Source organism: Megascapheus bottae, chromosome 31 (assembly GCF_031878675.1).
Source record: "Megascapheus bottae isolate mThoBot1 chromosome 31, mThoBot2.hap1, whole genome shotgun sequence".
NCBI lineage: Eukaryota > Metazoa > Chordata > Mammalia > Rodentia > Geomyidae > Megascapheus > Megascapheus bottae.
The window spans coordinates 7,356,882-7,371,030 of NC_143539.1; the positions used below are offsets into that span (position 1 = coordinate 7,356,882).

Below are 14,149 nucleotides of genomic sequence, written 5' to 3' on the forward strand. Positions count from 1 at the left end.
CTGCTGGGTAACTTCTATACTACATCGATTTATTATTATTAAAATTATTATTATTAAAACCCAATCGTTTTTGTTTATTTTTATTTATGTGGTACCAAGGAGTGCTAGGCAAGCACTTTACCCACTAAGCCATGTTCCCAGCCCCCAGCAATACATTATGATGCCAGACTAGGTTGCTAGCATGCTCTGAGCTGTGGGCTCAGGTATAATGTATAAGTGTGTGTTACAGCCTTGAACTGTTGACTACACAGAAGCAGAGAGGATGGATGAAGCACTTGCTAAGCATAGACAAAGGCTGAGAAGCACACGGGCACCGAGGAAAGGGGAAACACAAAGATTCTGGTCCTTACATCGTGGGTTATGGGTGTCATCTGCCGTAGGCACAATAAAGAAGTAGCACTTCTTCAGTCCCCAGACCTGATTTTAGATGCTCCACCCCCTCCTATTTCAAAGCTGTGGGAACTGGAGATGACTTTATTAAAGACAAAAAAAGACTCCCCAGTACTAAAGGAGCTCTGACCAGAAGGGGTGGGGCCCAGCACAACAAGCTAACAGATGTATAGGTGGGCATCTAGCTGATTGCTAGGGGTAGAGAGAGCGGCAAGGTCATATAGAGCCAATCTAGAGGGAAGACAGGCTTGACCAAGGGCTGGGAATATGTTGGGAACACTTGGATAAGAAATTGGCCAATGGGACCAAGACTGGACAGGGACTGCTGGACAAATGGAGAAGAGAGAGGCCTCGAACCTGAGCAAGCTTCATCATCATGTGGGCAAACACGTGCAAGAATCCTACCACGGCGTCCCAGAGACGGCTATGTGCCAGGCTCTGCTGGTTTCCAGTGCAGGGGCCCTGGGGACAGAGAGAAGGGTGGATCCAGGGCGGGGTGCTGGGTGGGAAACTGCTCCACCCCCACTCCACCCCGGCGGCCAAGCCTCACCTGGATGTACTCAGTGAGACTATTGAACACCTGTTTAGCCACTGACATAGCCTTGGAGAAGTTTCTCTTGCCCTGCTCCTCAATAACATCCTTGCCCGAGTAGTACCAGTAGAAATCGCTGATGGACTCCTATAGGGTGAGTCCCAGGGTGTGAGGGACACACAAGGATTCCCTCCTGTGCCCCCCACCCAAGTTTCAGCTCACATCCTGGGTGGTCTCACATCCTCACCTGCAACCGTAAGAGATAGTCCACCGTGCAGATGATGATGTTAATGGTCGTTGTATTTCCTGTCTGTGTCCTGAGATAGTTCTGGAAATCTGAGGAGATGAAAAGGCATTTGTTCACTGACATGCTGGGAGGGATGGATGAGGATCATTTGTGTATGCAATATGTATTGGCTGAGTGTTTTAGCTCTGATGCCGGTGATTCATGACTGTAATCTGAGCTGCTCAGGTGACTGAGATCTGAGGATCGCAGTTCAAAGCCAACCCAGGCAGGAAAGTCGGTCACACTTCTATCTCTAATAAACTACTCAGAAAAAGTGGTGCTGTGGCTCAAGTGGTAGAGCACTAAGCCTTGAGCACAAAGAGGATCAGGACAGTGCCCAGGCTGAGTTCAAGACTCAGGACTGACAAAAACATTTTGTGGTACTGTTAGGAACTCTACCCCTAAGCCACATTCCCAGCTGCCCTCTTTTTTTTCTTCTTTAAATCAAGGCTGATGTTCTAATGCTTCCATGGCTTCTCCACTTCTTTTGTTGATTCACTGGAGAGAAGAGTCTCACAGTCTGCTCACAGCTCAGCCGCTTGAGTAACTAGGATTATGGGTGTGAGCTACCAGCACCCAGCAGCAGTTAGATTTCTAATCACTCCAATTTGGTCATTAACATTAATTTCCGGGAAGTCTGTGGTTTCCTAAGCACCTGCTAAAGATAACCGCAACTTCGTGATTGCACATGTTTGTTATAGGAAGTGGCATGGAGGAGAATGTCTGTTGTACAGGATTTTTGGTGGTTCCTTTAATGTTGTGTATCACATGAAGTTATTTTCTTTTCCCCTTCAGTACTGTATTTAAGTAAACAGCTGTGTCATCTTTGATCTTGTTAAACTAGCAGAATCAGAGAAAAAAAAAACCTTTTTTTAAATAAAACAAAAAACAAAAGTCTTCCATATATTAGGAAAGAATCTGAAGATCTTCCTCCAGACAAAACATTTCATGCCACAAAAGAAATGAATCAACCCAAGAGTCATTTTAAGCCGAATGGTGGTTCATGCCCCATCATTCCAGTGACTTAGGAGGAAAGTTAGTGATGGAAGTTCCAATTAACTACCAAAAAATCCAGAAGTGTAGATACGGCCCAAATGGTAGAGTGTTATCCTTGAATGAAAAAGTGGAGAGCCAAGCACTCAGGCCCTGAGCTCAAGCCTCAGTACTGGCACAATTAAAAAAAGAAGACTCATCTTTTTTTTTTTTTGCCAGTCCTGGGCAAGAGCTCAGGGCCTGAGCACTGTCCTTGGACTTTCTCAAGGCTAGAGCTCTACCACTTGAGCCTCAGCACCACTTCAAGCTTTTTTCTATGCACGTGGTACCAAGGAATCGAACCCACGTCTTCGTGCGTGCTAGGCAAGCACTCTACCACTAGGCCAAACTCCCAGCCCTGAAAAGACTCATCTTAAAACACCAGGACTTTTTTTTTCCTTCTACATATTCAAAATACAGAATTCCACCCATATACTGAACTTTGGTGAATGGAACCTAATCCTTACCAGAAAATGAAATGAGATAAAATGCCTATTTGGGCAAAGAGATATTTTTGGCCACATTGTATTATGGCATATTGCCTTGGGGAAACTGTACTTAGATAAGTGGAATGAAGAGAAACTTCCATGAAGGTTTTAAAAGGGAGGTAGACCGATGGGGGAAGGCAACTGGAGAAGAACTGGAGCAAGTGTAGCAGAAGCCTCCCCACCCGCCAAGGCCTCGGTGTCCTCTCTACCTCTCCCACCCCTTGTCCTCACCGTTGTTATGTCCCTCACAGAGCAGCTGCAGGAACCGGAAGAGGTCTTGTGTGAATTCATCATCAGCCATGACCTTCTCTCCTGGGTGGGAGGGAAGGGACAGGGCCCAGGAGGGGTCAGAGGTGCCACAACATGAGCACACACATGCACACAGCACATGCACACTGCACACGATGCACGAGGTATGGAGGTGCTGGGAAGAGCAGCCACTAAAACTTCAAAGACACTGTGAGGGCCATGCTCATCCATGACACCGGCAGGTCTTGACCTCAGAGTCCTGAGATCAGCTGATGGGGACCTGAGCGATCCTTTAGTCATGAAGCTGGGGCCTCAAGTGTCTTTCTACAGCATCAGCGCCCCCCCCTTCTGTCACTCACTTGTGTGACAAAATGTCTGACCTGGCAGACATTTGGGCAGCTGATATGCCTTCACCCCCCCACGCCCAGGCTGCAGTTAATGGATTACAGATGTTGGGGTCACTTTCACACAAAGGCTCTGAGCAGGAGAGAAAAGGATTGGGCTGGGATAAGAGAGAGAGAGAGGGAGTGAAAGCTAGCCAACTGGCCTAGATGATGCCTCAATAGCAGCCAATCCAGGAGAAGCAGGGGGGAAATATATCAATACGGTCTAATCAGAATGGACTCTGAAAGAAGCCAATCATGTTGGGCTGTAAGGGAGAAGGTAAGGTCATAAATGGGCCAATCAGAGCAGGCGCAGGGGGAGGCAGGCGTGCACCAATCAGAATGGATACTTGGAGACAACCAAACTGATTGGCGGATGGGGAAAACCACTGATCAATCAATCTGCGGTGGGGCCCGCAGAGCTCAGAGAAAGTGGGAATGGGGGAGGGGCAGGTCACCCCACCCTGGGACTGAGGATCTGGGTCTGGAAGGCCTAAAATATCCCACTGGAAAGGGATAATCTGTTCTAACTTCTGTTTCACACATGGGGAAACTGAGGCTTAGGGAAGATAGAAGACTTTAGTCCCATTTGTGATCAGAATCTCTTATCTTGGGATTCCTGATCTCAAAGCTTTCCACAGTCATGGTGTCCCCGGCTGCAGGGTCTGTCCCTTCTTGGATGTCCCAGATCCTCAGCCCCCCAGGTAGAGGGGGGAAGTTGGGAGATCGAAGAGAAGGGGTGGCAGCAGCACAGCACAGCGGGAGAGGGAGGGGAATTACCGTTCTGGCGATTGATGACTGAGGCAGCCAACAGGATGGGAGGAGGAAGCAGGAGGGAAAAAGAAAGATGGAGACAGCAAAACACACAGTGACGAGTCAGGGACAAGGCCACAGGACACACAGAGAGAAACAGCCTCAGACACAAAGACAGCCAGAGAGAGACAGAGGGGAGCCGGGGAGCAAGTGAAACAGTAGGAAGTGAATGTCAACGCCGAGGGGGAGGAAGAATAGAGAAGAGAAAGAGGACGGGGAGAGGAGGAGAGGCAGGAAGCGAGGATCAGGGTGGAAATGTTAGACACGTCAAAACACAGCAAAGAGGAGACTAATTAACCCGGATTAGGGACATTAATGAGAGAACAGCAACCAGGGCATGAGACTGGGGCACATGGAGGGCGGGGTCCATGTGGAACACAGGACAAATGACACCCAAGGTGGCACCCATGGCGAGGGCAATCCTGGGGATGGGGTGGGGGGGTGGAGGCGGCAGGACTGGGATCCACAACCCAGGAAGAATAGGAAGGAGTTCTCAGGAAGGGGTGCTCTGGGCAGTGGTGGTGGAGGGGAAGGTCCCCAGGAAGGTCATTGTGCCCAGGGGAAGAGGGTCTCACCAGTGCCATCCTCATTCACCATGCCCAGCCCCTCTGCCTTGTTCTGCCTCTCAAAGGCATTGAGGTCAAGGACGCTGAGGAAAGAGAGAATGATGAGAGAGATATCATGAGATCTCTGCCCTTTCCCCTCCATTCCAGGACCTGGAGGGCCACCAGAGGCTGTGTTACCAGAAATCCAGCTGAGTGCTGCAGGCTTATGCATGTAGTCTTAGGTACTAAGGAGACTGAGACCTTAGGATCAAGGTCCCAAGGCAACCCGAGCAGAAATGTCTATGAGGCTCTTATCTCCAATTAACCAGCAAAAAGCTGGAAGTGGAGGTATGGCTCAAGTGGTAAAGCACAAGCTTTGAGCAGAAAAAGCCAAGTTAGACACTGAGGCTGGCTGGCGCTCTCTCTCTCTCTCTCTCTCTCTCTCTCTCTCTCTCTCTCTCTCTCTCTCTCTCTCACACACACACACACACACACACACACACACACACACACACACACAGGAGGCAGAAATGAATAGTAAACAGAAGCAATGGGGCCCTTGAAACTCCCCCACCACAGGTGAAGTAAGGTAGAGCCTGGATAAAGCTGAATGCAAGGAAGCAGAAACAAGTGAAAGCAACAGAAGGAGGGACAGAAGTCAGTCAATAGTAAGAGGCAAAGAAAGGGCCATCAGAGAGAGCCCAAATACCTTTTTGTTCTTAACTAACTTCTGGTTCTACCATGTGGAATCCTTATTGTTGTTGTTGTTGCTAGTTCTGGGACTTAAATTCAGGACCTGGATGCTGTCCTGGAGCTTTTTATTTTTTCATTTTTTTGTCAGCCATGTGGCTCGAACTTGGGGCCTAGGTACTGTCCCTTAGCTCCTTTTGCTCAAGCACTCTTATCACTTTGAGCCACGGTGCAATTTCTGGCTTTTTAGTGGTTAATTGGAGATATGAGTCTCACAGACTTTCCTGGCTTTGACCCATGATCCTCAGATCTCAGCCTCCCGAGTGGCTAGGGTTACAGGTATGAGCCACTGGTACTCAGTCCATAGTATAGTTTAATCAGAAGAATTCTCTTTATTGCTTTCTCTTTCCCTGACCTATATTAACTCTTGGAAATTGGCTTCTTTTCTCCTGGCCCAAGAGAGCAGATTAGAAGTGGCATCAGAAGCAAGGGCACCCTGCCATCCCCTGCACGACTGAGCTAGAAGCTGCATATTAGACTCTACCTGCATGTTTGCATGAGCGCCTGGATGCTCTGGAAGAAGCCCACTTCCTTCTTATCCTTTAGGTAGTCCAGCATTTTCTGCAGAGGAAGGGAGCGACGTGGAAAGAGGAAGCAGAAATTAGGGAGGAGGTAGGTATCTCCCAGCTTCCGGGGCCCTCCTCCCAAGTCCCTGTGCCTCTGGTACCTGCTGCACCTCAGCATTGCCTCCGTTAAGGATGGAGATGCCCAACTTCAGGGTGGAGGACACCATAGCACCTGTTTCTCCTGCAGGGGGCAGAGAGGAGCCAAAGCAGTTCCTTTGATTGGCTGTTACCACTCAGCAGAAAACAGCCATCCCAGAGATGGGGCTGGCGGGGAGGGGATGGAGATGTGGTCTGGCAGAAGTGGCCATGACTCTAAGGTGGGAGAGAAAATTACAAGACAAGGTGTGCCAAGGGAATTTACAAGGGCTGGGGGTATGGGTGCATACTGGAGCCAGGCAACAGTGGCAAAGGGGGTCTTCTGGGTTTACAAGGGAATGGGGACACTGGAGAGAAAGCAAACAGGTGGGGTGTGTCAGAGAAATAGAGTGCACATGGCACCGACGGGCACCTTTGCAGGCACTGATCATCTGTAGTACCATCTCAGCAGCCCCCCGGTTGTGCAGCCGTGACTGTTGGTACAACAGCCTCTGCTTCTCCATCTCCTTCTCCTGGGGCAGAAAACAAGCCATGCGGCCTAATGAATCCAACTTGTCCCCTCACAGACTCATCCTTCACCTCTACCCTCCCTGGGCCTGCCACTCCAGAAAATATCCCCTTTCAATAGTGAATTCTTCATGTCCCTGGCTTCTAGCTTTTTTCTATGTATATGTGGTATCGAGGAATCGAACCTGGGTCTTTGTGCTTGCTAGGCAAACTACCACTAAGCCAAACTCCCAGCCCCCCAATTCAGGCATTTTCTGTGATTATTTGGAGATAAGAGTCTCATGGATGGACTTTCCTGCCTGCACTGGCTTTGAACCCTGATCCTCAGATTTCAGCCTCCAGAGTAGTTAGGATTAGAGGCGTGAGCCACTGGTACTGGGACTCACGAGCTTTTAAGGTGTCAGGGGGCTAGCGTGCAGGCTGCCTGTGTACTTGGAAGTGTCACACAGTGACAAGGTGCTGTTCATTTCCCCCTAAGGAAAATGTAGCATTTCTTTCCACTATGGAGGAGATGACTAGTCAGAGTTGTTGTAGCTTTGTTACCAAGAGTCACAAATGTTTGCGTGTGGCAAGACTGTGGCTGACAATGTCAGGGCTAATGCAGCTATCAGAGCCGCTGTTAGATATTGGTATTGGGTGGTAGAAGTACAGAAATATTGAATCACAAATTTGGTTTCTGATTTTTTTTTTTTTAATACCAGTCCTAGCGCTTGTACTCAGGGCTTGGACACTATTCTTTCGCTTTTCCATTCAAGGCTGGTGGTCTACCATTTGCTGTTTGACTCACGGACTTTCATGCGTAGGCTGGCTTCAAACTGCAATCCTCGGATATCAACCTCTTGAGTAAACTGAACCATCACCACCATCTTTTTTTTTTTTCTTTTTTAAGTTTTGAGACAGTGCCTCACTTATCTAAGCCAGGGTGACTTCCATCCAAGTTGTGATCCTCCAGCTTCAGCCGACTCAGCACTGGAGTCCTCCTCCTTTAAGAAGCCCTCCCTGATTTCTTTTCCCTAGGCTGGTCCGTGCAACTGAACTACTTGAGCTGGTCTCACTTTGGCCTAACCTCTGTGTACACGCCTCCTTCAGTATCAGGATGGTCCTGTGCTGTCATTGCTTGTGCCATCTGTCTTACGAGTGGGCGGACACTGAATGGATGGGAAATGACTGACATCGGTGTCCCCTCACTCTGCTCCTCCAGAAATTCCTGGTTCCAAACCTACCTCAAAAGACGCCTCAGGTTCTTCTCCTTCAGCGTCACCATTCTCCCCTCCCTCCTCCAGGTGGCAGCTCTGGGGAGTGGCATCAATTAATGGTGATCAAGAATGAAGGAGAAGCCCCATCTGTCCACCCTTAGCCCTTTCAGGGGCCAAGTGCCAAGGGGCAGGAACTCACCTTTGCCATGATGCCAGCGTAGGCCATGTACAGGTAATCCTCATCTAGCTTGCTGAGGAAGTCAGTAGAGTGGGATGGTTAGGGTCCAGGAGGTGGGGGGGGGCTCCCAATCTTATCACAGCTCCCCAATTGCCTTTATGAAAGTCAACCCAGAACCTGAGGCTGGAAAATGTCCTTACCTCTTTTCAGTTAGAGCAGTGCGGCTAAAGTGCAGGACCAACTGATGCAAGGGGTCTGGCTTCTTCTCCTCTACCTCCTCTTCCTCTTCCTCTTGCTCCCCAGCTTTCTGAAAGAAGAGGATGGAGCGTAGAGACAGGGTTCCTGGAGTACTCTCTAGTCTTTGCTCATAGCCCTGATGGGCTGGAGGGACACACTCTCTCTCTCTCTCTCCCTCTCTCCTCCTATACCATGTATCCTGGTGCTACTCAATACAAGGCTCTCATTTCTATACTTCTTCTATGTCCACCTCCTTTTCTGTGATATGGGATTTGAACTTAGAGGCCTCACATTCTTACCACTGGAGGCACATCTTAGATTTTTGGCCTTAGTTATTGTTCAGATTGGACATTTTTACAGATTTGGATTAGGCTTTTTTTTTTTTTTTTTTTTTTTTTGCCAGTCCTGGGGCTTGAATTCAGGGCCTAAGTACTGTCCTTGGGTTTTCTCAAGGCTAGCTCTACCACTTGAGCCACAGCACCACTTCTGGCTTTTTCTATGGATGTGGTACCAAGGAATCGAACCCGGGTCTTCGTATATGCTAAGTAAGCACTCTACCACTAGGCCAAACTCCCAGCGGGATTTGGCTCTTTCTACTTCTATCTCCCATGACCCTCGGATGACTGGCATACTCTATGATGCCCAGCTTTATTGGTTGAGATGAGATCTAACTTTGTGCAGGGCTTAGGGGGTGGGAGGGTGGCCTCCACACACGATCCTAAGCTGGGCACCAGTACCTCACACCTGTAATCCTAGCTATTCAAGAGGCTGAGATCTGAGCATCATAGTTCAAAGCCAGCCTGGGCAGAAAAGTCCCCATGAGACTCTTACCTCCAATTAACAACTCAAAAACCAGAAGTGGCGCAGTGGCTCAAAGTGGTAGAGTGCTAGCCTTGAACAAAAGGGCTCAGGGACAAAGGCCAAGCCCTGAGTTCAAGCGCCACAACCAACAACAGAAACAAGACACATGATCCTAATCATTGTACAGTTGGAATTACCGAGGTGAGCCACCATTTCTGCCCTTCCTATCTCTTAATGTGGAGGCCGCCCTTGCTCTCTCTTGCCCCACCTCCCCCAGCAGCCCCACCACTCACTGAAAGGTCATCTATCATGCGGTCCTCAAAACTGTGGTCCTCTGTTAGGATCCATGAGGCCTTGTAGCTCTCCAAGAACATGTTACATGCCCGGTGTCTGCAGGGAACAAGTCTGAATGTCACCGAGAGCCCCCACCTACCCCTCCTCTTCCATGTCCCCTGCCTTCCACACCTCCCACCCCACACAGTCCACCCCCAACCATCTCCACACCCCCATATGGCTCTCCCTCCTCCTAGCTCCCAGATTCCTTTCTCCCCAGGGGCTCCTGGGCTCCCTTCCTCCCTGCGGGCCTTACGTGGGCAGGTTGTACAGGGGTGTCATGCGGAAACAGGCCACGACTGCCCGACGACGCTGTTTGGACAAGAGCTTGTGCCACACTGCCTTCTTGGACTTGAAAGGGTGTTCGGTCTGGAGGGTTGAAGTCAGTCTGTCATGTCCAAGGCCTGGCTGAAACTACCCATGCAGTACCGACCTACCCGACCTACCCTCGCTGTGCAAGAAATACCTCCACCAAGTCAAGGTTCCAGCCCTGCCTTTAGACCTATATTTTCATCTTCAGCCCTGCCTCCAGACTCGAGGCATCATCTGTCAGTAGGCCCCATCCCTAGTCCCAAAGTTCAATGTCAACTTCTAGGTTGAGTAATACCAAATAGAACACTAAGTCCCTTCCCTAGAGCCAAATTTGCATCCTAAGCCACGCCTCAATCGCCTGAGGCCCCATCCACAGACAAAAGTATCACTTGTAGGTTTCACTCACAGGCCCAGGACCAGCTCAAGCTCCGCCCACAGAACTGCCACTCAGCAGTAAGAACTCTGGGGCCCCACCCACCTGCTCCAGGTGGTAGAGAACTGCAGACACTTCCTGAACTCTGCGCACAATTTTCTCTGGGTCATCAGCATCTTCCTCCCGGCCTGGGAGGCCCCGATACAGAGCCATCTGCCAGCGTAGAGATGGGGAGCCTTCGACCTGGGGTGGGGAGGCAGGACACACAAGGCCAGCAGCATGAAGGAGGGTCACCCTTCCCAGCTATGTATCCCAGGGTCACCCTTCCCAGCTATGTATCCCATTTCCACTGTCAGGCTTCCAAGGAGGAGTGTGATTAAGGTCTTTCTTCTATGCCTGGTAGATAGAAAGTGCTGGAAGCATAGACTATCATTGTGGTTATTCTTCTGCTCCACACACCCCTCCCCCTCCCAGTGGTGGATTAAGAGACATACCTTTCCCTGCAGATTGAGGTTATTTTGTAGGAATTCTCGAACCTCCTCATCTGTGTCTTTCTGGAAAGACATTGACCCACTGAGTCACTTAACGTCCCAGCTTCCTCTTTGGCCCACAGCCCTTTCCCCTCTAGACCCACCATCCCAGGATCTGCTGAAGTGTTGGGGGTGGGGGGGGAGGACCCAAAGGTGAGTAGTGGTCAGAGAGGAGTGTTTGATTGACAAGGGAGTCATAGAGGCAGCCTGGAAGGATAGAAGGGATTGGTCAACTTTTTAGAGGTCTGTATAATGGAGGGGGAGACACATCATCAAAAGTCAAATAAGATAAATTATCATGGGGGATGGGGGTGAGAAGATACAAAGTGGGTCAGGAAGTGTTTTTTTTGTGGGGGGGTCTATGGAGGGAATCAGTAGGGTCAGCAGAGCTCACAAGTGATTGGAGAGGTCAACCAAGCCACTGGTTCAATGCCCCAAGGAAGAATCAACAGGTGGAAATTTCTTAAGGTCAAAATCCAAAGCAAGCAGTTGTGGGACCCTGGAGGCGGCTTTGGGGGTCCCAGCAAGACTCAACAGATTCTAGGAGTTGCTGGAGATCCTGGAGAAGGAGTCTTTGGAATCTCAGGGAAGGGGTCCTTGTGATATTTAATGCTCCAGAAGGGTAAGTTGTCAGGTGCTTAGCAGGGTCTGGGGTGGGGAGGGGGAGAGTGGGGTGTCTTGGAAGAGTCTGTGAGGGCTTCTGAGGTTGTGCTATACAAAAGGTAAGCGTGGAGAGGTCTTAGGAATGAGCTCCTTTGGGGTCTCAGAAGGCTTAAGGAGTTGGGTCGGTTGATCCCCAGAATCCTTGAGACGTCAGTGGTTTGGGTGTGGTTTTGGGGAGAGGACCTTAGGACTCTGGGGAAGGAGAGCAGTTAGGAGCACAGGGGCTCAGGAAGCCCCTGAAAGTCTTTGGGGAGTGGTCATTTGGGTGCCAATAAAATCCAAATAAAAAGGGTCCTGAAAACAAGAGGGTGTAAACTGGAGGGAAGGCTGGATGGGAGCCCAGATGGGTTTTGTTTTTGTTGTTTTCTTGTTTCATGTCAGTCCTGAGACTTGAACTCAGGGCCAGGGCACTCTTCCTGAGCTTCTTTTGCTCAAGGCTATTGCTCTACCACTTGAACCACGATGCCACAGCTTTTTCTGTCTATGTGGTGCGGAGAAATTGAACCAGGGTTTCATGTTGGCTAGGCAAGCACTCTATCACTAAGCCACATTTCCAGCCCCAGATGTTCATTTCTGAGGGTACTGGGTGGGGGATGGAGGGGCATCATGGGGGTCACTGGGTCCCAAGAGATTTGGGAGATCCTAATGACCTTGGAAAACTCGAAGAAGGAAGGATCAGGGGTTCAGCAGTTTTAGCAGGTGGTATCTGTGGGGTCCTGCAAATGCCTGCGGGGTCATAAGAATCCTTTACAGGGCTTAGGTTTCTGGTTTTACTGGGCCTCAGTGAGGTTCCTTCAGTCTGCTGGGCTCTGAGAATATCTTTTATGTATGTGTGTGCGCTGGTCCTGAGGCTGCCCCTGAACTTCTTTGTGTTCAGGGGGAATGTTCTGCCACTTGAGCCACAACTCCATTTCTGGCCTTTTGCTGGTCAATTGGAGATGAGTTTCCCAGATTTTCCTGCTCAGATTGGATCCTCAGATCTCAGCTAGGATCACAGGCATGAGCCACCAGTGCCCAAATTCTGAGAATATCTTAAGTTCCAGGTGTACAAAAGAACACAGGGTTCAAGGTTATGGAGGAGGACTTAGTGAGGTCCTACAGGAGGGCCTTGGTGGGGGCAGGGGGTGGGGAGGAGAATTCCTGGGATCCAGGAGTTTCTAAGGGCTGGGTGAAGTGCTGGGTGGGGATGGAAAATCACCAGGGCATAGCGGGCTTTGGCCAGCCCAATGAGGTCCTGGTCAGTGGGGGCACACATGTTCAGACCAATAGGTAACATCTTCTTGAGCGTAGCCACGATCAGCGAGGTCTGCACAGAGTACCGGTCCCCCCGGCGTTTCTTCTTGGTACGTTCCTGGTCCGAGCCACCTGACTATGAGGATATAGTGCTTAATGCCTGCTCATATCTCAGTTCCCTGCCCCAGTTTCAAACCTGTAGCCATATACAACCTGGGTGTCAGGTATTCTCCTTTCAATCCCCAATAGTCCAGACCTCAAGTCACAAGTTTATTCCCATTCCAACCCCAGCCCTGTACCTCACAAAACTGATTTATAACCCCAAACCCCTTCAAATGTCTCCACCTTGGATGACCCTCTCCCAGAATCCCTTGCAAAGTTCCAGTATATTCCATCCACCATTTCCAACATGCACAGCTTCACACTTCATGTCCCAAGACCAAGTCCCCAAGAATCAAATAAAGATGCAGGCCCACCCAAGAATCCCAAGAGATCAGAGAAATTGGGAATAAAAGAGAGCACTGAGAGATGACAAAGAGATAAAAGAGACAAAATGCAAGAGAGATACAGAAAGATCTGGAAGCAGAGACAACAGACGTCCAAAGCAGTGTTCTGGAGTCTTGAGTGCAGGGCCCCTGGGGCCAGGGCTGCCCCAAGTCATGCCAACAAGAAGCCCTGGTGACAAGCTACGGCCAGATCTCCATCTATGCCAGCTGGCAATACTCGAGCAGGACTCAAGTGTCAGGCACTCCTGAAGGCCACACATGCAGCATTGCATTGACTTCTCACAGAGTTCTGGGCCTCAGGGCTACTGGCCGAAGTCATCAGAAGCTCAACAGGATGACACTTGGCCAAGGTCACACAGATAACCCCAAGATTCTCCCAAGTCTGTCCCACTCCAAGCCTTACACCAGTTCATGGCCACAGAACTGCCATCTCCACCATGCCCCTGTCCCTCCCCTCACTCCCTTTGATCTCAGCCCATGAAGCTTGAGGGAAAGCTGAGGGTTGCTTTTTTTTTTTTTTTTTTTGGTAACAAAAACCAAAAAAAAAAAAAATGTAAATCAACAAATCGTCAAAAGCCAAGAGTTGGAGAGGTGAGGAAAGAGGAAATGGTTGGGGAGGAGGAAGACTGGGAACCAAGTATAAGGAATGGGTGTTGGAGTGGGGGTTTCTGGAGGGATGGAGGTATTTTTTGGGGGGGTGGGGAAAAGGAAGGGGATTAGCCAAGAGCCATGCAGAAGGTTCCAGATGTGGGGCTGACCTGTACATCTCCCGCCTGCTTCACCATGTTGCAGACAGAGACAAGAAGGGTTACCCCAGCCCCACAGAGAACCCCAGGCCCAACTCCAAATTAACACCCCCAGTTAATCTTCACCACCCTGCCATCCCTCTTTTAACTGGACATTTCAGACCTTGGGTCGGGGAGGGTGGGCTTGTTCTTTATGACCTCCAGTTTCGAGGAGGATGGGCAAGGGAAGATGGGGGATAATGGAGAGAAGAAGAAAGAATGGGGGATGGGAAATGGGCAGGAGGAGGGTGATGGGGGCCAGGGAGGAGGATGAGGAAGGACATAGGGAGGCAGAGGAGGACTGGGGGGATAGGGAGGAAGAGGTAGGAGTCAGGACAAGAAGGGTGTTGTGAGGGGTACAGGGA

The 14,149-nt window shown here is 50.0% G+C and overlaps 1 protein-coding gene across 2 annotated transcripts in view; it reads right to left on the reverse strand.

Moving 5' to 3' along the window:
• Window positions 1–14,149, reverse strand: part of Ryr1 (ryanodine receptor 1) — a 103,444-nt gene that overhangs the window by 24,933 nt on the left and 64,362 nt on the right. Inside the window, exons 70-87 of one of the 2 annotated variants that reach the window (XM_090322104.1) lie at window positions 13,758–13,772; window positions 12,459–12,629; window positions 10,562–10,621; window positions 10,173–10,310; window positions 9,639–9,751; window positions 9,343–9,439; window positions 8,212–8,318; window positions 8,033–8,084; window positions 7,861–7,929; window positions 6,543–6,642; window positions 6,136–6,215; window positions 5,953–6,029; window positions 4,749–4,822; window positions 4,141–4,158; window positions 2,960–3,040; window positions 1,170–1,258; window positions 941–1,069; window positions 748–852 (exon numbers count right to left, since the gene is read on the reverse strand). In XM_090322104.1, coding sequence (XP_090178230.1) covers window positions 748–852; window positions 941–1,069; window positions 1,170–1,258; window positions 2,960–3,040; window positions 4,141–4,158; window positions 4,749–4,822; window positions 5,953–6,029; window positions 6,136–6,215; window positions 6,543–6,642; window positions 7,861–7,929; window positions 8,033–8,084; window positions 8,212–8,318; window positions 9,343–9,439; window positions 9,639–9,751; window positions 10,173–10,310; window positions 10,562–10,621; window positions 12,459–12,629; window positions 13,758–13,772 — 1,575 coding nt within the window. The remainder of the gene's footprint in view (window positions 1–747; window positions 853–940; window positions 1,070–1,169; window positions 1,259–2,959; window positions 3,041–4,140; window positions 4,159–4,748; window positions 4,823–5,952; window positions 6,030–6,135; window positions 6,216–6,542; window positions 6,643–7,860; window positions 7,930–8,032; window positions 8,085–8,211; window positions 8,319–9,342; window positions 9,440–9,638; window positions 9,752–10,172; window positions 10,311–10,561; window positions 10,622–12,458; window positions 12,630–13,757; window positions 13,773–14,149) is intronic. The other variant, XM_090322103.1, reaches the window with a different exon arrangement.